The 21906-nt window shown below is 45.9% G+C and overlaps 1 protein-coding gene across 7 annotated transcripts in view; it reads right to left on the bottom strand.

Annotated features, from left to right (window-relative positions):
* The window catches only part of BIN1 (bridging integrator 1), a 102154-nt gene extending 80669 nt beyond the window's left edge, over positions 1-21485 (bottom strand). Inside the window, exon 1 of one of the 7 annotated variants that reach the window (XM_056348987.1) lies at positions 21225-21485. In XM_056348987.1, the coding sequence (XP_056204962.1) occupies positions 21225-21308 (84 nt within the window). In that variant the 5' untranslated portion in view covers positions 21309-21485. The remainder of the gene's footprint in view (positions 1-21224) is intronic. The other 6 variants (XM_056348986.1, XM_056348989.1, XM_056348988.1 and 3 more) reach the window with 6 other exon arrangements.
* Between the last annotated feature and the right edge of the window lie 421 nt (positions 21486-21906).

Here is a 21906-nt window from a genome sequence, read left to right as displayed (position 1 = left end):
GCAACCATGGCACTCCAGTATTACTGATGTGCAGCCGGCAGAGCTTTGAAAGTATTAAGTGCTCGTACTGCCTGCACAAAGCCAGGCTGGGGCAGGGGGGAGACCCATACAGCTGAGATTTAGCTGCATAAAGTGTCTTTAAGAGGAAGGTAGAAGAGAACAGGGAACAAAGTCTACTTGTCCCTGTTGGTTCACTGTTTGTTATCCGCATCTGGCTATAAAGGGTCATGTTCACCCAGCATTTAGCTTCCTCTTGTGCAAACCGCAACCGTTACTTTACTCACGCCTTTTCTCTCCTCACTCTCCCAGAATTTAACAACAGGAAACACTCCCCGGCCAGTGCAGCGACACCAAGCTGAGGGACACGTATCCCAGGAGGCAGTAAAAACTCTGCATGATACCCCAGGAAGAGGCAAGTGCCGAGAAGCACGTCCATGCGCCTGGCTGCAGCTCCCAACAAAAGGAGCCTTTGTCCCCTGGTGGCTTTCAGCACGGCTATGCCAGAATCAACAGGGATTGATTCCAGCAATGCTAGGAAACAGGACAGGATGGGAAAGAACAGGCTGGGCTGCTCCTACCTTCTGTGCACCTCTGACTTGCACCGAGGGGGGCTGCATGTCAAAGGGACCCCAGCTCTTAAGAAAGGTACCATCCTAAAAACCTTCAGGCACTGGCTAGGGGATGTGGAAGCCATCCTCTGTAGACAACTTATACATACACAAAGCATTCAAGAGTTCTGCCACCTAATCACTTCCAGGTGAGAGATCTGATGGTCAGTTTCCAGGGTGAAAGCTCTGCTCTATCCAATTCATCTCCTGCAAGAAACAACAGGACCTTCCTTAGAAGTACATTCTCCAGCACAGATGGATAGAGCATCTTCTCCATGCTCATTTCCAGAATGGAACTATTCTGCTCAGGAGATGAAAAGAAAATTTGGAGAATTTGACAAAACACAGAGAAGTCTTCGGAGAGGCCACAGTTTCATGATGGTTAAAGCTTTCCCAACAAGGCCACTGAAAAAGTCTCATTTCCTACTCTTTCTTGTTTCTACATCACTGTTTCCCCTTGTGCTAACCCAAGAATTTGAGAGGCCATACGCTTAACAGGATTAAGAAACAAACCTCAATTTAAAAGATTGGTTTAAACTAACCAGTGGTTCCTGATGTCGCAGCCTGGCTCACAAGGGGTGGAACTGATTTTCTCAGCAGCAGTGCCTACTTATGCCCCATTACAAAGCCTTTGGTCATTGTTTTCACTAAGTCATATGGCTGTGAGGGTGGATCCTTGGCTAATGAACCACATTCAGTGGCTGGGCAGTTTAAACAGAATGTGTCCCATTTCTATCCACAAAGTCCCTGGAAAACACCAAGGTTTTAGACTTGCCAAACTTATATTTCAACAGAACTAAAAATTCAGTCCCGTTTCTAAAGAGGAAGACTCACAGCCAAGCCTTTTTCTATTTCGAGATAAACTGGTAAATTCTGGTCTTGTAAATTCAAATTTGTTTCAACTCTTAATTATAAAGGAAGATGCAGATACATCAGCCACATTTTCAGACAAACTTATTCAAAGTGTTTTAGGAGCTAGTTTATTTACTGAAAACTTTGGCCTCACTCACCAAGAGTAATTTCCAAACCTTGCTTTTGCACACTTTCTATAGTGCTTCAACAAGATTCAGGGGGTGTGTGTGTGTGTGTGTGTGTGTAGAAACTCCTGTTCTAAGCCACATACAGTACAACCCAAAATTACAGAGACAAATCTGTAATGGCAAAATTTCAAGCCACTTCTGTGTGCCCAGCTTCTACCTAGCCACTCCACAGAAACATCATCCAGCTCTGGGGCAGCCAAAACTGGTTGGATTGTGTACCAGAATGCATCAAATGCTCCCAGGAAAATTGACAGGAAGGCAAAACTCAGAACCCAGAAGTTTCACGGGTATCATGAACTCAGTGTCATATCTACCTCCTGCCTTTCATTTAGGTACAGCAAGTACTGGGAGTAACTGGTATTACTGAGCAGGAAATTCACTCCTGAGTATCCAGGGTCCCTAATTCCATACAACCACTCCAGAGCACAGAGACTACTGTATATTCCCCAAATCTTTAACTAAACTTTTGGATGAGAGAAGAGCCACTGCACGTTGATATGTGATTTCCTCAGTAACAACCACAGCTCTATTATTAAATGCAGGCTAGGAACAAAGGGGCAGGTTCGTCTGGGTCCTGGTATGATCACACAGCTGCCACAGACAAATGTTAAAGACATGAAGAGAAAGAAAAATTACAGCAAGAAGATCTAGAACAATGAATAAACAGATGTTTTTGTGGAGTAACACGGATCTTGAGAAGTAAGTCTTAGCCTGGAAGAGGAAAGGTTGCCTGTGTTTTCACCGCTCTAGAATTAGAGGACAGAAAATACAAAAACTAAGTTGTTTGAATACAGCCAAAGCAAGGGTGCCTTGTCCTACAAGAGAAATGAGCTAGGAGCGAAGCAACTTGACTAGGCTGCTAGGGCTTCCCTGGGATCTCACTGGGAAAGCCCTTCTGAGGAGGGCATCCAGGCCGCTAAGCACCTGGCTTCTTGCCAGGTACGGTGATGGCTGGAGATTACTGTGTGGGATTGAAAAGAAGATGAGTTGGAAGGAGGAACTTTTAACAATGTGCAGCTGATGCTATCCAGAAGTTAGGTGCTTTGCTAAGCAGATGACAGGAGAGAAATGCACACAATCAGAGCGGATCACCAATATCTTGTGAAGCACAAGTATCCAGCTGCACCTATTTTTCCACATGCACCTGCTGGCGTGTGTGAAATGACAGGGCATCTTCCTCCAAAACACAGAACCTTTTTCTGTATCAAAAGACACAGGTGCATCACACAACAGCACTGGTACGGCCCCAGTGCACTGCAAGCACAAAACAAAACACTTGCTTTCTCATTTCAGACTCCAGAGTGGGGACATAAATAAGCCAAAAACGCTGGCTGAAAGCAGGCAGTCGGTCTTTGCCAATCTTCAAGCAGTGCAGACAATGTAAGCCTAATAAATTTCTGCTACAGAGAGCAGGGCAGTCTCACCCACATTATAACAGCACTGTCAGGAGGAGAGCAGGCTATGCGCAATGGTTTGTTGCACGTATGCATGTATTCAAGGATTATTGTTTTCACCCCAACACAGAATCACTTTCTCTTTTATCATGTGCAGATGTCAGAATGAGACCTCTAGAGAACAACTTGCCTGTGGCTGTACAAGGAGTCTGCAATAGCGGTAAAAGCAACCCTAAATTACATGTAGGTCAATACTAAACATTAACCTTTATTACCAAAGGAATGGCGAAACTGTCACAGTTCCCTTCAAACCCATGAAAAACTGCACTGAAAAATTGCCTTTATCACAAATTTTGTGTTTGGTTTTGTACAAATCATCATGCCTTTCCATATCATTACCTTTACTTTCTATTGTAGTGGGGCTAGTATTCTCACATGGCCCACAAGAGGCAATAAATATCAAGTGCATGATTTCCCAACTCCTGAACATTGTTCCTTACCATTGTGTTATCAGCACACACTTGCAAAATTTCTGACACATAGGCAAGCCCAGTTATTGCTGGAGGAGATAAAAATGTTGATTGTGTTCCTGGCTCTCTTTCAGCCTTCCAGGTTTCAAGAACTGGGTAATAGCGAAGGTGGGATGAAAAACTCTTTGCTTTTGCAACCCTGAGTCAGCTTTGCACAGGCTGAATCTGAGCTACGCAGTGTCTTTTCCTTCTGAAAAGCAAGGACACCAACTGCACAGTGAAAGCTAGTCTAGAGGGTTCAAAAGAACATTCCCACACGTGAATTTTTTTCAGAAAAAGTGGAATTTACTGCTTAAGAGAGACAGGATTGAAGCATCCAGGATGCACAGATATTAGTCCCAAGATACACTAACACAGATAAATACACAAAAGTTTCTCCAAGCCTCTCATTTTTTTGTCATCCATGTATTACTAGCTAGAACTAGTTCTGAAGCCCAGAGAAATCAGTCCAGCATGCCTCATGGGCAAAGCACAAGGACAGGGGAACTGACTGACCTCACATCATCTCCTCCTCCTCTTCCCCCAGCTGCAAGACTCTCCCAGAGCATCCACAGCTGACTTCAGCAAAGGATATCCCGAACTGCACCTTTTTTTTTTCCCTTTACACGAATGGCAAAATCAATCCAAGCCATTCCTGACTGACAGCTAGAAGAAACACTAGCGAGAATGACAGCAAATGAACAGAAAGCAGATCAAGGGATTTTAGTAAGGAAGCAGAAGAGCCAGACAGCAAAGGCAGCAGAAAGCATTATACATGAATTTTCATCTCTCAGCCTGTCACCATGAAAACAGACTCTGTTTTCATACACCTTCCTCAAGTTTACAGCCATTCGTTAACATCTCTGTTTATCCTGGCCACAGCTTCAGGATAACATGCTAAAAATCTATCCAGGTGGGTACATGTATATGGGGTTAGTAGAAGAGCTACCGTTACCACTGGGGACAATGTCCTATGATAAAAAATATTGCCAGAGGGTTACTAGTCAGAAAATTAAGGAAGGTGGCAGCAGGGGAAAGAAATGAAGGAAGGATTTGTTCTCTCACTACATACACCCTTTTCCATATTTTTACCTTCATCCCCCAGAGATTCTTCACAGGTGAGTGCTTAAGCGTGTCACAAGAGCATACACACCTTTCAGACCCCAAGTTTCTCCAGCCTGCATCTTCCCCAGCTGCTTTACCACAGAAAAGATCTTATCTTACAGGGGGGAGGCAGGGAGCAGGGAGGGAACAGGAAAAGCTCAGATAAATGCTTACAGCCCAGCGCTGATAAGCAACTGAACAATAACAAACCAGAGCAACTGAAAATGGACTCTGCCTGAGCAGGGTTCCCCAGTTCTTGTTCGTTTGGTTTTGGTCGGTTTTTGTTTTTTTTTAGTAAAGAGAAAAGGACATTAGTCAAGTCTTTCATTTTACAGTGTGCAAGGGAACTGAGGTTTACATTAAAAAGACAAGTCTTAGGGCCCCAGATCCACTAACAGCTCAAGGGGGAACAGAGAAGGAAGCTCTGAAGGCAGAAGATCCAGAGCATGAGAAATTCACTTCCAAAAACAAGCACTTGTTTCATCTGACGAGGGAAAAGAGTGCTTTGCTTTCTGTTCTTCACTCCATGAAACAAGGAATTAGTCATCCCTTGAAGGGGACACCTGGTTCCTCAGCATCAGGAGACTGGAAACACAAGACTAGCCAATTATTATTTTTTTTTCTGGCCCCTTCAACCCTTGCCCCTACTCATTCTGGCTAAAAATATCCATCGATGTTTTTGATACCCTTCCACATCTGCAACATGACTGGCTTCAGACTCATGCCATCCTGGGCTTGAAGAGCGTGCTGCAGGGTGTCTGCCTCAGAGCCATCAGCTGTTCCTTTGCCCCGTGCTGCCCATCACCGGAGGCTGGCAGACAGGTACTGCAGGCTCTCAAGAAGGACCTCATTTCCAAAGCCTGCCACTCCACTGTCCCGTCCTAGTTTTCATTCACAGCCCCATTCATAATGGTGAAACTTTAACTCACACAGGAAACCAACTTGTGTTACGCTGCTTCGCTGGACCAGGGAGCACTCGTATCTGTGTCTCCAGCGCTTTGGGGACAGACACGGTTAGTGCTGCACATGCAGCCCCTGCCAAGGTCAGCAGTAGTGTTAAGAGCCTGCCCAAGGGCAGGACTCAGTCCCTACAAATACAATCTCCAGAAAGACAAGGCAGACCATCACTCTCTAGGGATTTATTTGACAATCCCTTTCTTTCCTGTCCTTCCTTAACTAAAAAAGTCACATTTTTCAGGTAAGAACTGGCACTAGTGTTACTTCCCCTGCAGAAAGTCTTGTTTCCTCCTCTGGAAGCCCCACTCCAGCCCTCACTCTTTCTCTTTCTTCATTATCCCTACTGCAGTTGGATCCTGTTCCTGTCCAGCTCCCTAAAACACATTTATTCCTTCTACGTGATCAGATCTTCTCCTGTGACCCGGAGAACATTTCCATTCCCTCCCTCATCAGTTTGTACAACTCCTGACACACTGCTGTTATCAGACACTGAACGTCAAAAGGTTTCTGATGTTCAAGCCGTTCCTTCATTCCCTGCCACCACGTGGCCACCTCTATCCTCCACAGAGACAGGCAGCTCCTCACCAACCCTGACCACTCATGGCTGGTACAGAGATCAGGCTGCTGTGCAACATCTAACTGCCTCCCATTTGTGATCCCAGTGTCCCACCAGGCAGGACCCCGCTCCTCTTACACCATGGCAGAGGGCTGGAGCTAGAAGACAGATTTTAGAGCAATTCTGATTTAGCTGGCAAGAACAGGCAGGACAGAAGGATCTTTTATTTTTTCCACATTTTTTTCCAGAAGACTTTATGGAGCACCTCAAACACCACCACAACTCACTAGTAACAATTTTAATAACCCAGTTTCCCACACCAGCACTTTGCTATCTGCCTCTTCAAGCTCTTCAAGGCCGGACAGTTCCCCCAGACCTGTTTCTTGGGTTTACTTTTTCACAAGCAGACTGCACTGTTCTGCGTAACTAGTCTGCCAACTCTAATTCACCTCCAGAGCACCTCTCCCTTCCTCCAATTATCCATCAACTCCCATTAATCTGCCCTCCTGGATAATCAGAGTAATGCTCTTTAAGCACGTAACTATGACAGGGCAAAGCCACTCTCTGGCTGCGAGCTGCATTAGAGGGCACAGTGACCCTGCAGGTAATGTAATCGGGAGTATTACGCGCCAGAGCTTCCAAATAGTCCATTTAAGGAGTCAGTTCCCTAGAACAGGACATGAGCACTGCAGAAAGGGCATTTTTACTGAAATATTTCCTGGCATATCTGGGGATACCTGGCTGGATAGCAGCTTACTGCAGTCCTGAATCTAAGTGTTCCCTCCCCCAACACCCTGGCACCTTCTCACCTAATTTAAGAGTGATTTTGGATGAATCATTTATTCCTGTGTGCAAGAAAGTCATCTTGAGAAGTGCTAGCAGCATCATTTTCTCCTCCTTCCCTGGTAAATTGTTCAGGTCATTGGCATCCATACTGTACTGCAGTTGTCAAAGATACATTGGGACACTGAAGAAGTCACTCAGACTCTTTCCATCACAACAGACTGCCTTTCTGAACATTAACCACTCCCTGGTAGCACTCACCTTTGAGCAAGAGCTGAAGAAGATGCTTTGGCACCCACTGCAAGAGAAATCACACTGGTGCAACATGACCCAGCAGAAAAGGAAAGCTACTGTTAGCATCCATCAAATACCATGGAATTAAATTAAGGTGGCAAGGAACTGCAGTATCAGTTTGCTTTCTTTTTTTCCCCAGAAAAAGAATCAGTTAGACTTCATTAATCTGTGCAGCGGAAGCCTCACTCCTCATTCCTCTTTACGTGCAGTAAGTCACAGTCAGCTTACCATGCACATGAGCAGGCTGGGAGGGGGTAAGGGAGAAGATTTTTCATGCCTGCCTGTCAGCCTGAGCTCTGAGATTCACCATAAATTCAACCAGGAAGCAAGGGTAAAGAAAGTTTTTTCATTTGACAGTAACAACTGATTTTTGCTGCCTCTTACGTTAAAACCAAAACAAAATGAAATGGGGATGATGGGAGAGCCTTACCTGTTAAGACAGGACACTAAGGATGTGCTTACTTAAATACAGATAAAAATCCCTCAAATGGCTTTCAGAAATGACCTGAGATGTAGCATGAACCTCTCTGAAACTGCTCTCACTGCAATGAAAAGGCTAGTGCAAGTGGGAGACTGGCCCAACACCACAGCAACAAAAAGCTGGACGTGAAAATAAGTGAATGTGGGAGACTGGCCCAACACCACAGCAACAAAAAGCTGGACGTGAAAATAAGTGAATATTAGTTGTTTGATCTAAACTGAAATCTGAGCAAAAGCAAAGATCGAACTTAAAAATCTGTATTCATTGTTGCGAAAGAAAATTAACGCACCTCCCATACTTCTAACATCCGTCTTTAGAAGGACTGCTTTCCAAAAGAAAACAGCCATACTGGCAGTTTAGGAAAATACACAGTTCATCTCCAGGATGCAAGAGCTATTTTCCTCAAGGCAATTCTACAGCATGTTTACCAGAACACACAAATAAATCCTCAGTTCTCCGGATGTTTTGCAAGCATTATCTCTCACCACCTTTGCACATGGCAAATCAGTTAAGCAGAAAGATTCTCTTATATAAGGAATCACAGGCTCCAAACCAACCATCTCCTTTCCCACAGAAAGGCACTTAGAAGAGGGACATGACAGGAGCTGGTGAAGTGGCTGAGGTCCCCAGTGTGCATACAGCACTGACCCAAATCCTGACATTCCAGGACTTTTTTTTACATGAAGATCCTAGCCCCTTGACTATTCTCAACATTTTAGGTTGTTTCTCCCTCCCTCTCCACCCACAGTTTTTGCAGTTTAGATTCTAGCATCATTCAAGTCTAAATTAAGTCACAACACAGCAGCATTAGTGCTGTGACAGACGGTACAGAAAAGCAATTTCTTTTCTCACTGACACTTCATAGCTTGGTCTCTGCAGTCACTGTGCTACGCTCATATGCTTGCACGTCACTGTCTGCCTACCCTAGGCTAGCCAAGCACCTTCAAAACCAGGTTCCTTTTAAAGGCTCCTGCTACACTAGCTGATTTAGTCCTGCTACGTTACTCCTCTCTGTCCCTCTCTCTCCCCGCCCCCCCCCCCCCCCTCTTCTTTAGGTAGTTTTGCATTACGCCTGCCCTGTCGAACAGCTATAGCCCGTGCACTAAGCTTGTACCCTAGCACAAATTCAAGGGTTGGTTCTCACCTATAACCAACAGTATACAACAAGAACTACTTCTTGCTTTGTTCTTCCCTAGATATATCTATGGTCCTGCCCCCTCACCCATCCCCAAACATTCAACTTTCCAGGTCTAACTCACTGCGTTCTTACGTGGACTTTTTTTTTCCCCTTCTATAAACACATGAGCTTACCTTGGTTTACAGAAGTTTATTAGGATGACATACTTGTTTTTATGTATCTCTTCCTTTGCATGAAAGATTTTAGCAGTTAAGAAGAAAGTATAGATATCTCCCTCTCCTACCCTTTACTCTTGAGCCTATATATATAATCTATATAATAAAATTATATTGTTACTATGTTAAGAAGAAGATGGAAATATTCTGCTTTTTCACCACCCAAGGTTCTGAGAACAAAAGCAAACCCTGGTAAATACCATTTAGACTTCACTTTCAATTTTTATCTCATCTGCTTTATATCCTTCAGTTGGGAGTTTCAGGGAGTCAGAATACAAAGGAAAGAGAACACAAGATTAAGAAGTTGAGTGCTATAGGCCTAGTCGAGCTGAGCTGGGGAAGAGGTCAATGCCCCAGGTCAGGCACCACACCAGTGCCCCACAGTCCTGCCAATTCAGCCATACTTGCACCAGGTCAAACTTGGGCTTACTCCCACTTTACCCTTACCTTGGGGCAGATCTGCTCTTGAGCGGCCTGGATTGCTAGTCCTTCCCCTGTCCCTGTACTTGTTGCTGCCCCTCTAGTCCCCCATCCAGAACTTACTGAGAGATGTACTTATGTGTGAGGAGAGGCTTGGAAAACAGGTAAAGCAGCACAACCAGCAGGGTGGTAAGAGGGCAGCAGCATGTAGAAAGGAAGGGGAAAGAAGCAGCTGGAGATGACACATCTCAGTAGTAGGTGTGGTTTAAGAGTGATGTGAAACTGCTGCCCCCGTGGGAGTAGCTGGGTCAGTTGAAAGTGCTGGCCTATAGGTTTTACCTACAGGCGAGTAGACACGAGACTCACACCAAGTGCTCCAGCAGCTGGTGTGCCAAGCGGGAACAAGGCAGTGGGATAACCATTCAAAGTGGTGGCTTCTTCCACCAGAACAAACCCAAACCCAGAAGCAGGCACCTACCTTGAGAAGTGTGAGAGATTAAGAAACTGAAGAGCTTCAGCTAGAGTTTTCAAACTTCAGATGCTTCAACCCTGACACCTTAAGCAGGTGGCCTGATACTGGAGGTGCTGGAAGCTCACAGCTTCACCAGAAGACACACAGGCTGTTAGGGTCATCTTGGTCATTCAGCCTTGGTTTGTCAAGTCTGGGGTACATGAGCTGCACGTCTCCCACCCAACCACATAACTGCCCAAGAATCAGACCACTGAACACACAGCTGTCAAGTGTGCTTGTGCAACCAAGCCATCTTGGCCATATGCGGTTGTATGCCTAACTCATAACTTCCTGAGCAATATTTTTCCCTACTTGGTTTGCTCTTATTCAAAGCAGGCAAACACTGTATTCCCCAGAGTTGCTGCTTTCCAGCAAACTAGAGACTGGGGAGAATACTCAGCTATCAATACCCTGAAAACGAAGAAGCAGAACGTAAAAAACAGTCTGCAAGAAAACAGGTAAATTTCCACCCTACCTTCTGCCTGCCCCAGCCTTAAGCAGCACCAAATCAGAGACCAAAAAAGAGTGGCCACAACTGTGGAGCTGGAGAGTAGCTACATTGCAGCTCTGTAGTTAATAAGGCCAAAAGGCATCACTTAATTTAGCTGGCATCAATCTGACATTCCAGGCAACAGGACTTCAGCAACATCAACATCTATTACTTGGATAAGCATTTAACATAGCTTAATTAAACTCTATCTATAGCCAACAGTAATACTAGTAAGAGGAATAGATAGCATGAATAGTACTGTTTGCACAAATCCCCCTTCTCAAGTCCTCCACCTCCTCCTCTGCAACACTAATTTTAAATGTTTATACATTTACAAGAAGTATTTTTATTTTTACGCAGGACCTAATGCAAAATGAAGCAACCAAACACAAAAGGCATTTGGGGCCATGCCTCAGCTGGAGAAAGAGATAAAGGAGCAGGTGTGTGCTGGGAGGGAGAGGGGCAGAGGAGCTCTTATAAGGCAGAACGATGCGAGAGAGGGACTCTTGAAGGGACAGGCTGGCTGCAGAGCCCTTAAGAGGCTAGGAAAGCTCCTGTATGGGTTCATGACCACCTTGCTGAACAGGGACGGGAGTTTCTCAAATGCAGGATGGATCTGGATCACGTAACAGGCATGATGGAGTAAAGGGAAAAGACACAGACATTTGGATCAGTTGTTGGGAATCCCTGGGCCAGAGGGCAACAGCTGCAAGGGATCAGACATGGTGAGATTTAGGGACAGTGCCCTCCACAGCCAGTTTGGGTTACAGTGTGGCTTGTCCCATCGCAATGGGAATGTATGTAGCAACACAGATTATCAGCTCTTACTGAGTCTTCCCAAGCAGCTTTTGAAAACAGCTCTTCCTCCTTTCCACCTGACCGAGAGGACTGCTTCTACTTCAAAAGAGATGGAAGGATGAGTAACAGCAGGTTTTAGGACTGGGCTTGATGGGCCAAGTTCTGCTGTGAACGGGTGTAAGCCCACCAACCTCTTTGCCAGAGTACTTGCTGAGAATCTGGACCACATTGCCTCACACTGGTGAGGAAAAGCTCTACAGTGTGGTCCCCAAAGAGCCTCCTCTCAGCTGGACCCTTGAGACTGACAGCTTAAGAGATGATCCAGATAAAACCATCGCAGCTCTAAGTCAAATCACCTTCATCCAGCACAGCGACACAGCTCTTTTCACCTATTATACCCACAGCCTCATCGCAAGGTATCCGACCCTGATAATGCACACTCCCTCCCTGAACTGTTTATGTTCACCAAGGGAACACCTCACGGAGTAAGGACAGCAAGCGGCTTCAGCTTGGCAAAAAGTTCCAGACTAGCAACTCACTCTTGATACCCATTCACAGGCAAGTCCCAAACCATGAGCAGTTAGACGTAGCATACCATTACAGGGCTCTGCGATCAACTGATTGCATCACCTCTCTGATCCCTCCCATCACACTACAGTCAGTCTCCAAACTCTCCTCTCCCAGCCCTGCACATACAACTACTCTTCCTCCCCAAAGAAAGCCAACCTCTTTTTCCAATTTCTTCAGCTTATGTACTTTCATTAAAATTTCACTGTTCAAAAATACCCCTGCACCTTTGCCTACAAAACCATCCCTACCAAACCTCTGCAAAAACATCTCCAAACGCTTTTAAGTCTTCTGGAATAGAGAATTTTACTGAAACAAACCAGAATTATCTTAATTAACTGAGACTGTCCAATATTTATATTAGAATTGTTTCATGATAGGGAATGATTTTTCTGGTAATATATAATACAATCACACTGCAGATATTGACAAGTAATGATGCTGCCTGTATGCATGACAAGGGAAATGTTATCAGAGTAGGTATGTTCCTTCAGCAGCTCAAGTTTACTAACACACAGCTAGGCCTGGAGTATTGCACTGGCTGTTCAGTCTGAACAGAAAAGACAAAAATCTCTAGTATTCTCCTACTGTAGAAAGTTCAATACACAGAAGAATTGCTGTTTCACTCCACTGCCTAGGAACCTATACTTTAAGGAGTGTTTGACGCAGAATCCAAGTACATTTCTCCATCTGGATGCATTTAAACTTTTCCTGAGCACAGTTTTACTCATAGAGCCTGCCATTCCTCTTACCAGAATTTCTCCAAAATATATTTCCAAAGCATCCTTTGGAACATGCTGCCTCCTGCCACAAAAACTGAATCCCCTTTTTGGTCTCTCGTGTTAGAATGAACATTAAGACCAGAGGGACCATGTTGTACCCACAGAGGGGGAAGAAAGTATCTCCCCAAGACACTGGGCTCAACTGCTTGAAAATTCAAAATTAACAAGATTAACATTCAAATTCCAGGAAAGAAATTGCCTGTAGTTTTTAAATACACTATTTTTTCCCCTACAATGGCTGAGGAAGTAGGAATGGAAATCAGGCTGGTCCCTCCACACTCAAGACTCCTGGAGCTGCTAGGATCAAAAGACTTACTATAACTTAGAGGAATGGGTAATACTACCTACAAGAGTACTAGACAGCTACAGAACCAGCATTTCTGTTATAGTAAAAGAGGCAGAGATCTCAGTTTTCTTCAAACATCAGTCTTTATACCTTATTTGGTAGATGTTCACGTCTGTCGCTGGCACCATTCCAAATAAATTCAATGGGATAGAATTGCTAATTCACTCTGCAAGTACCTTCAAACTCAGCTCTGGGTTGGTTAAAGTGTGCATTATTGTTTCTGGCCTGATAAAATGTGCAATCAAGCCACGTAGCATAAAGGAAAAAAAAAAAAAGTGTAAACACTTTTAGCTGTGTTTTCAAACACTGTAGTTACTGTACCATTGAAGTTCCCTTTCCGTCCCTGTTGGCAAACAAGCATTGCAGTTATGTCTAATACAGTTTCAAAGCAGAGTATTAGCAATTGTCCAGTGAGAAACATTTGTACTTCAGCTCTATAATCTCCCTCCTGAAAAGGCAACTTCGAAAAGAACCGAGTAACTACTGTAGCTCTTAAAGCAAGTTTAACAAAAAGTTCTAAGCCACTTAAAATAAACAACCCAAACGTGATCAATGAAGAATTAAAAAAAAATAAATCATTTCAGACAGGTTACCAGCTTACTGAATCTGCATGTCAAATCCTTGCAGAGACCAGTACTTCAGACTTTGATATCTGTGTATCATCAAGAGACTTAATGCAGCCTGTGGTTTCCACAGAGGGGTTAGTTGTTCTTCCTTATTGGTAAAGTTTGCACTCTCCATCCTGCCTGGCAGCCTTTACTAAGAACAAACTGCCACCCAGACTTTTTTATTCTAAAGAAAGAGACAAAAAGAAAGGCGACACTGTCTGGTTTTTATGACTCTCCTAACTGCACCCCCTGGAAATGCTGACTTTCCAAAACTTCAACCTGCCAGCCACAGGTCTCAGCAAAGTTTACTCCAGCACAGCCTAAATGGTAGAAAAAGTGTATTTGCAGAGGTCTGAGCAAACACAGTACCTATTCCTCATTTTCATAAAGCTGCTTCATAGTGATTCTGTGGGACTTCTCTCTAGGTCTGTGTAATGCCCCAAGCTCTGGCTTCCAAGTCTTCCTCAAAATACAACCAACATCCAAACCCTTCCTGAATGCAAGCTCCCAACATAATGAAGGAGAAACTTAGGGGAGGAGAGGGGGGGAAAGGGGAGGGGGGGGAGCAGAAAAAGGAAAAAAGTTAATTAAACAACTGTACAACCCACTGGTTGGACAGTTTCTATTTATGCTCCTTCAGACCACAGAACTACAAATCTAAAGATGTACTTACTTTCCGAGTAGCAGCTAAGAAACAAAACTATGCAAGCAAGTTAGCATAATGAAAGTGTAGCCTAAAACAAAAGATTCATTAATCCTATTCTCTGCTAATAACAGTATTTCCAATGTTTCTCCAGAAATGTGGAACAGGACCTGCCCTGCAGCACTTGCCAGCTTGGTGAAGACCAAGCAGCTTCAGAGGCTAGTAAATAACAGCCAGGAGATGTTCCAAGGGAAACCTGAACTGTCTGAGGTCCATCACTCACTTGCACGCACCTGCTGAAAAAACACCTGCCAGGATTTATTCATCCCTTGCATCACTGCCAACAGTTCAGGCAGATCTGCAGAAGTTCCTCACTCCTGTTCTGACAGTATTAAATAGTCAACTAATACCACATTTTAAACTGATTTTAACTATCAAGACAACATAAATTACTTTCTCTTTCAACCCCTTTCTGTGAGAGATGACCCCTTTTAACTCAGCAGTATGAATGTCAGGTTTGCTGACACTCACACACTCCATATTGCAGTTGTTGGAGAAAAGCAAATATAGTGTCCCCCAAGAGAATGCTAAACCACAAGCTCATGTCAAAATGAGCCTTGATGCACCATTCCACCTGCCAGCAGCTCTCCAAGGAGGCTTTATTAATATTTTAATGTTTGTTCCCATCTCATTGCTCTGAGGTGGAGAATGCACAGTCTCCTGGTCAACATTACTAGAGTCTTACCCCACAACAGAACAGCTGGTCTGCAGACCCTGAATTTCCCAGCCGACTGAGGGAGTTGAGCTGTGGCCAGGTGAAGAAGACAGAACTACAAGTCTGTTCCGCTTGGGCACACTGAGTCTATTTTCACACTAATGTCAAGTTGCCAGTACAGCACTTCTGGAAAGACAGTCTGATCCCTGCATATACAGGTAGGCCACTGGGACTGTAAAACGATCCTTGCAAAGCTGCAGAACTCGCACAGTGGGCAGCTCAGGTGTCTGGTCACCATCAGAACAGTGGAAAAAAATAGCCAGTCTAATACCTGTTAACCTAAGCTACCCTCTTGGCACTCCAAAAGGTCCCAAAACCAGAGTTTTACGACACACTGGGACCCAAGCAACAGGGTCTCGTCTCTCTGTCCAAAGGGTGCAGAACAAAGGAAAACTTGCATTATACCTAAAGACCCCAGCGCAGCTATACGCTGAACACCTCGGGCTGCCCACAGCTTTCCTCAACGGCTTGGCCAGACCTGCCGTTTGCTAGTCACATACCAAAAGCATTTGCGATGCTGCAAAAACATTTGTGCCTGGAAACACAAAACCTTGCTTAACAGCATGCATGATGGAGGGAGAGGGCAGACAAGTTTGATGGCATCCCCTGGCAGATGAGTTCTGTAACACTAACTCTATCCTGCCTAGAGCCTCATCAAAAGTCTTTTCACTGAAAGAGAGACCTTCCAGATCCTGCTTTATGAACCTGATCTCACAAGAACTGCACTGAAGAGGGCTGGCTGTAACACTAGAACTTACAGGCAAGATAAAGTGACCAAGAACAGGGCTGGGCCTTTTCCAATCAGAAAATTCACCCTTGTGTGAGATTCTGCTTCTTAAAAGAAATCTGTTGCCAACTCCCAGACAGAGGAGCACCTTCAGCAGGGCCCTCTAAGCCCCCTGCCAAACATCCCCCGGGCAAGGAAACATGTGGAGCCTGGTTTCCTATTTCACCTCCTCCCTGCCCCATGCAGATTATCTGACACCCAGTAATACAGTCTGAGTTCATACTGGAATCATCTGTACATTAGGGGCATTAATTCAGATCTCTCTCCTCTAACCAGTGCCTGTTTTTCAGCAACCTTGAGGCACAAAGTACCTTTGAGACTCTGCCCATCACCTAAGCCCTGCAGTCTTGAGAAAGCAAGCTAACAGGTATAAAGTAAGAAGCCCTTTCCTTGTCAGCTGGGGAGTCCTCCAGGAAAAAAAATGAAGTTTCACGCCAGATCAGCAAGAGAACTCTTGTAGCTCTTCAGGCAATTTGTACGTCACTGGCACAAGACAGATTGCATAGGGTAGGATGGTTTGGTGGCAAAGCCAAGTAAAAAACACACAAGCTTGGAAGAGACAGAAGGATTCTGAAGGAAAACCAGTAAGGAACCTCTCCCAAGTAGGTAGATGCAATACTTCTCAGGAAAAGAGCTTTCTGCATCCACCATTTTTTGAGTAAAGCCACTCCCCCCATCAGCAGAGGTTCTACAGATCAGGCAGCCTCTGACAGCTGAATCCTGCAGACAGCTGCTATTTAAATTTGGTTTAAGGTTCTTAGGTGCTGCTCACTGGTACAGACTCCCAGCTGCTTCAACAGAGCTGAGACTTCATTCTAGGTGTTCTTGCCTGACATGTGTGGACCATGTCTTATGAGGGGGAAAAAAAAAAAACCCAACAGTCTTATCAGGGCAAACTCAAAACCCAAGCCATGCCTTCTGCAAACCCTGTTCCACCTAAATCACAGCTTCATGTCCAGCAAGGGATTACAAGGGGAAAGACACAAAGCCTAAGGTTCTAGGAAACAAAAAGATACTTTCTGGACACAGTCTGTGCTACTACAACTGTTACACGAGAAAAATTAATTGTAAAATGCACCGGGACTGCAGGACACTGGCCTGCCAAAAGCAGTCCTGCACCTTCCTTTTCAGGGGCAGTGTCCTCAGTTATTTCTCCTTGCTGGACTGCAAATTCTTTAGTGAAGCCTCCAGTTTACTGGCACGTACATCTTCTTTTGCACTGTAGCAGGCAGGGAATAAGCACCAGCAAACCCAGCTACTAACAGCTACAGTCACACTAGCCCTGTGAAACCAGGACTACAGCCCAGCCTCCTTGGGCTGTACAGCCAGAGGAAAACAGAACTGTGCTCCGACAGAAGATTTCACCAGGGAGACTTTGCAAGCATGTATGTGGGTAACACATCGGTGGGATAAAGTAAGCCAAGAACAGAAAGCAGAAGCGACATCTCACAGCAACACAGCAAGCCAGTAGCAGAGTCTACAACCGAAATGATATCCCCCAACACAAGGGAGTTTGGCAAACTAAACTTTGCCAGGCCCTGGAACAAAGCCTTCCCCTTTGGTTAGGGACAGAGAGGGAGAAAAAGGGATACCTTGGTTTGTTGGTACATCAGAGTAAAACTATGAAAAAATATGACAGCCTGTTCACGTCACAGAACAGACTCCTCATTTTGGCCAGCTTTGTAATGAAAGGAAAGCAAGACACCACCACTCCTACAGAACAGCATCTTCCCACACTCAGACTGAGTCTAGAAAGGGGAGTTCATCCCTTTCTACTCCTCTCCACACAAAAAAGCTCCCAAGGAAAAACGTCACTATCCAATGTCAACTTTACAATTCATCTCATGCGCCTATTAATCTGTACGCAATTTAAATGGTCAATCAGTGCCCGCATAGCCAATAACACTTTTCCACTCTGAATCTCTGCCTAATGTGCCGGAGGAAAGCAAAGCGCTTGATTCTCTGACAAGGACCCTCACTGCCAGCCAAATAACAAAAATCCATTTGCTCCCCTTGCTCCCCAAGATCAACCTCATCCTGCAGCTTTGCAGAGGAGTTACCCTCACGTCAGGATTCCATCAAGTCACCAAGACACTGTCTCAATTTGTTTAAAGCAGAAATGTTTGTGCATGTGCAGGCTGACACATCCAGAAACAGGGCACTCTTTGAGAGAAATGGGAACTGTGGAAATCGGGGAGGTTTTTTAAAAATGTCAAATATAAGATAAAAAGTGATCACATAGCAGAAACATAAACTTTAACCAAAATGACGGATTACAGACATAGAGGAAAAAAACCAACAACTTCAAATCATTACTGGCAAAGTTTGAAAGAGCTTGCAAACATTAGGGTCTCTCCAAGACATCATGACACTGCAGGCATTACAATTTTCCTCTATTTTAAGAAGTTTAGAATTATGAAAGGCTCAGACCTCAACATCTTGGTCTGAAAATCCTTCAGCTAACTACAGGATTAACAAAGCGTGATTTCCAGACTGAATCTCCTAATTGTTAGTTGCAAAGGGTAATATATTAGTCAGCAATAGTTGCATGGGTTCCTTCTGTGAGGTGGGTTCCGCTGGACAGAGCCATCAACTAATTGATACATTTCACCAGACAATGGGCAAATTATTGCCAAGTATTGTACTTGAGGCTACCGCTGGATAGAGCGAGAGGTTATAAGGGTGCAGAGCCCATTCGCAAACAGCATAGTCAACCATTCCGCCCCATGTTTCCTGTAGAATTGAGAAAGTGTCTTCCAAAAATAGCCAGCAGTTTTGCTGAAAGGCTCAAAACAAACAGTACTTCTGAAGGAATATCTTGCATACTTTACATAATAGCCATCTCAGAAGGGGAAAAAAGGATGTGTACAGTGTTTCAGTGTGAATTCTGCATTGAACAAAAAGACATCATTCTTTGCTTAACACAAGGCTTAAATTCACCATGAAGGAAACTGCTGAAGTCAAAGCCTCAGGGCTCAAGTTGGGAGGGAGATACCACTCTGAAGGGAAGAATTTTTATCCTAGATTCAAATCAAAAGAAGATACGTAAAAGGAACACTGTCAGCTTGTTTAAGCCTCAAAAAGGAAAGCTGAACCTCAGTCAGCATCCCTTCACAAAAACCTCATACATTTTTAAAGTGCCTGGTCTGTTATGTATGCAGATCTACCTCTGCACGCTTTTGCTTATGTTTTTGTTTATTTTTTTAAATACCTGATCTTTATCTTGTGGTTTACTCTTCCTACTAAAGGTAGTATCACAGTTTAAAACTAAATACCACAAGACCAGTATATATACACAACAGTGTAATGCCATGACGACTGGTGCCTCCCTTGTCACTTTCTATTGAGCTGTATCTTTCCTCACCAGCTGAAAGTTACCGCAAGTTTGCCTCAGTGAAAGTCTGTCCCTTAGACACACAGGTGAAACAGCTAACACTCCACAACAGAGGACTTGCTGGAGATAACGCTGTAGCAGTATGAAGGGGCAAGTCAGAAGATGAAGCAAGCAATGCCATTTTTTTCTCTTTTAGAGGCCAGAGAGCAAAGCTGTTTTGTTTGCGCTAGGATAACAATGGCCGAAGGAGCTAGAACTGTGTTATTAAGCAAGTGCTTTGGGGTTTGTTTTCCTTCGCTCCTTAGAGGGAAAGGAGCTGTGCTAAGAGACAAACCACTGATTTCAGATTGTGCAAATCACCTGCAAAACACGGCTAAACTCTTGATGATTATTGTTGTCATAGTTCCCATATCCCCAGTCACCACCAGGGAATAAGCAAGGAAGTGAACTGGATCTCCAGTTGAGAGGAATTTGTGGAAAACTCTCCCTAGGAAAAGAACCTGCGTGCATTCCGATAAGAAGCCAGGGAAGGGCCTGGCAGGCCACACTTGGCTCCAGGCTGCACCGATAAATACAATAACTCCATTAGCCGGCCAAGGAGCTCAGCCTTCACCACCTACCTTCATATTAACTAAAAATATGGTTGCCATCTGGTGGTTAAGGCAGAATGGATTTAGCATCTGTGACGAGTTCAGGGTGAACTAGATACCAGGAGACAGCTTCCCTGTCCTGTCCCCCCCTGGAACTGCAGGAAGGGGGAAAACCACGGACGCAGCCACGCTCCCTCTGGCACGGGGAGCAAGGCCAGGACCTCGGTGCTGCAGCCAGCTCCATACTACGTCGGCTATTCACTTGTGGGTTGTTGGTTTTTTCCTCAAGCAGTCAGGCAAGTTCAAATCATGCTCCCAGTCCAGTAAATGAGCTTAAATTAGTGGAAGCAGCATGTGCAATGCTGGGCCCAACAGGTTGGGGCTGCCATTCTGACCCAGCAGCATTCTGCAACAGCGTCGGTGATTGGTACAAGGCTCAGGCCAGCGCTGCATCCAATCCCAAACCTCCCAGATTAAATCTATCTGCTAAAGATAACTTCCACGGCATGAGAACAGCAGTGGGCAGATCTGTTCACCCTCCCTCCCTCGAAGATGCACCAGTCCTTATTCAGTCAATGTCATCTCACAGCAAATCACTGAAAACCAAGATGAGCGTGTCTGGGATAAAAGCAGCTGATCGATGTCCCTTCGTAAAATGTCTGATAATCCCTACGCAGAGCAGGCATCTGGCATCAGATGGAGCATGCCAGAGAGATGAACACAGAAAGTATCCATTGCATATTCCTGGCACCTTTTGCTGGCACAGGGGTGGGTGGAGAGCCGCGAACGGGCTCCCGGGATTCAGAAACCACCCCTCCCTCAGCAGACAGCGGCACGATCTTTAAAGACCGTATGGCTTTTGCTTCGCCATCGTTCCAAAACCTGGAGCTCAAGGTCAGTAAAACAAGCAGCAACTGCCATGCTGTGCTGTCAGAAGATAAGGAAGCAACATCTCCTTTTCCTCACCCTCTTCCAGGTTACGCATTTAGCGCTACCGCAAAACACAGCGCTGCTCGCGGAACTGCCGCATAAAGCGCAACCTTAACCACCCCAGCAAGAAGGTTCTCCTCCTGCCGAAACAACGCAGCATCTCCCCGTTTAAAACAAACGTGCGGCGCCCTGTCCTCCCTCCCCTCTCCCAGCCGAACGCGATGCCATGTTCCTGCTGATCCCGAGCGTGCAGGCGGATGGCAAACCCCCACAGCTGGGGCATCCTCGGGATGCCGAGGGGCTCCCAAATCCTCCGGCGGAGACAGCAGCTGCCAGCCCCTGAAGAGAGGAGGGTATGGGGGGGTGGGGGGGTGGTGTGCAGGGACGCCGCTGCTAGGCGCATCCCTGCTTCGGGGAGGGGTACCAGCCCCGGGACCCGCATCCCTGCTTCGGGGAGGGGTACCAGCCCCGGGACCCGCATCCCTGCTTCGGGGAGGGGTACCAGCCCCGGGACCCGCATCCCGGGGAGGCGGTGGCCGTGCCCCCCCTCCATTTCTCCCCTACCTTCTCCTGCGCCCGGGTCAGCTTCTTCTGGACGTTACTAGCGATCTTCCCGGCGGTGACCCCCTTGCTGCCCAGCTCGGCCATCTTGCCTCCTCTTTTTAACGGGCGGCTGCGAACGCCGAGCCGGCAGGAAGGGGGGGAAAACCCGGCGGGCAGGCGATAGCCCCGGCCGCCACCGCCTCCCGCCCGCCGCCTTTTAAAGGGACAGTGCGCCCCGCGCCGCCTTAAAGGGGCCGCGCATCGCGGCGCCCCGGGAGGGGGCAGCAGCAGCACGGCGGGGCATCGCGTCTGCTGGGGGAAGAGGGTTTTTGCCAGGGGGGTAGGGGGTGTTTGCCAGGTTTTCCCCACCCTGCCTGCCTCCTCTGGGCCAGGCTGCGGTGGGGGACCCGCCGCAGCCTGGCCCAGAGGAGGCAGGCAGGATGGGGAAAGCCGGGAAGCATCGCAAGGAGGGAGGTGGGATGCAGGGAGAGATGCCGAGGGGCCTCCCACAACGAAGCAGTGAGCCACTAACACTTCAAACCAGCTAAGCTGGGAGGAAAGTCACCTGGAGATGCTGGCTAATGGCTCTATCAGTCTTTAGTAGTAGTCACAATTACACACAGTAACGAGTGATTGATCTCGGGTGATGGTATGGATTTGCGGTTGTCTTTCACGCCGCAGCAAAATAGCATTCTTCCCGCTT

This window comes from Falco biarmicus, chromosome 8 (genome assembly GCF_023638135.1).
Source record: "Falco biarmicus isolate bFalBia1 chromosome 8, bFalBia1.pri, whole genome shotgun sequence".
In the NCBI taxonomy this organism is placed as follows: Eukaryota; Metazoa; Chordata; class Aves; order Falconiformes; family Falconidae; genus Falco; species Falco biarmicus.
Note: the sequence above shows the minus strand (reverse complement) of the source record. Positions and strands in the feature narration are given on the sequence as shown.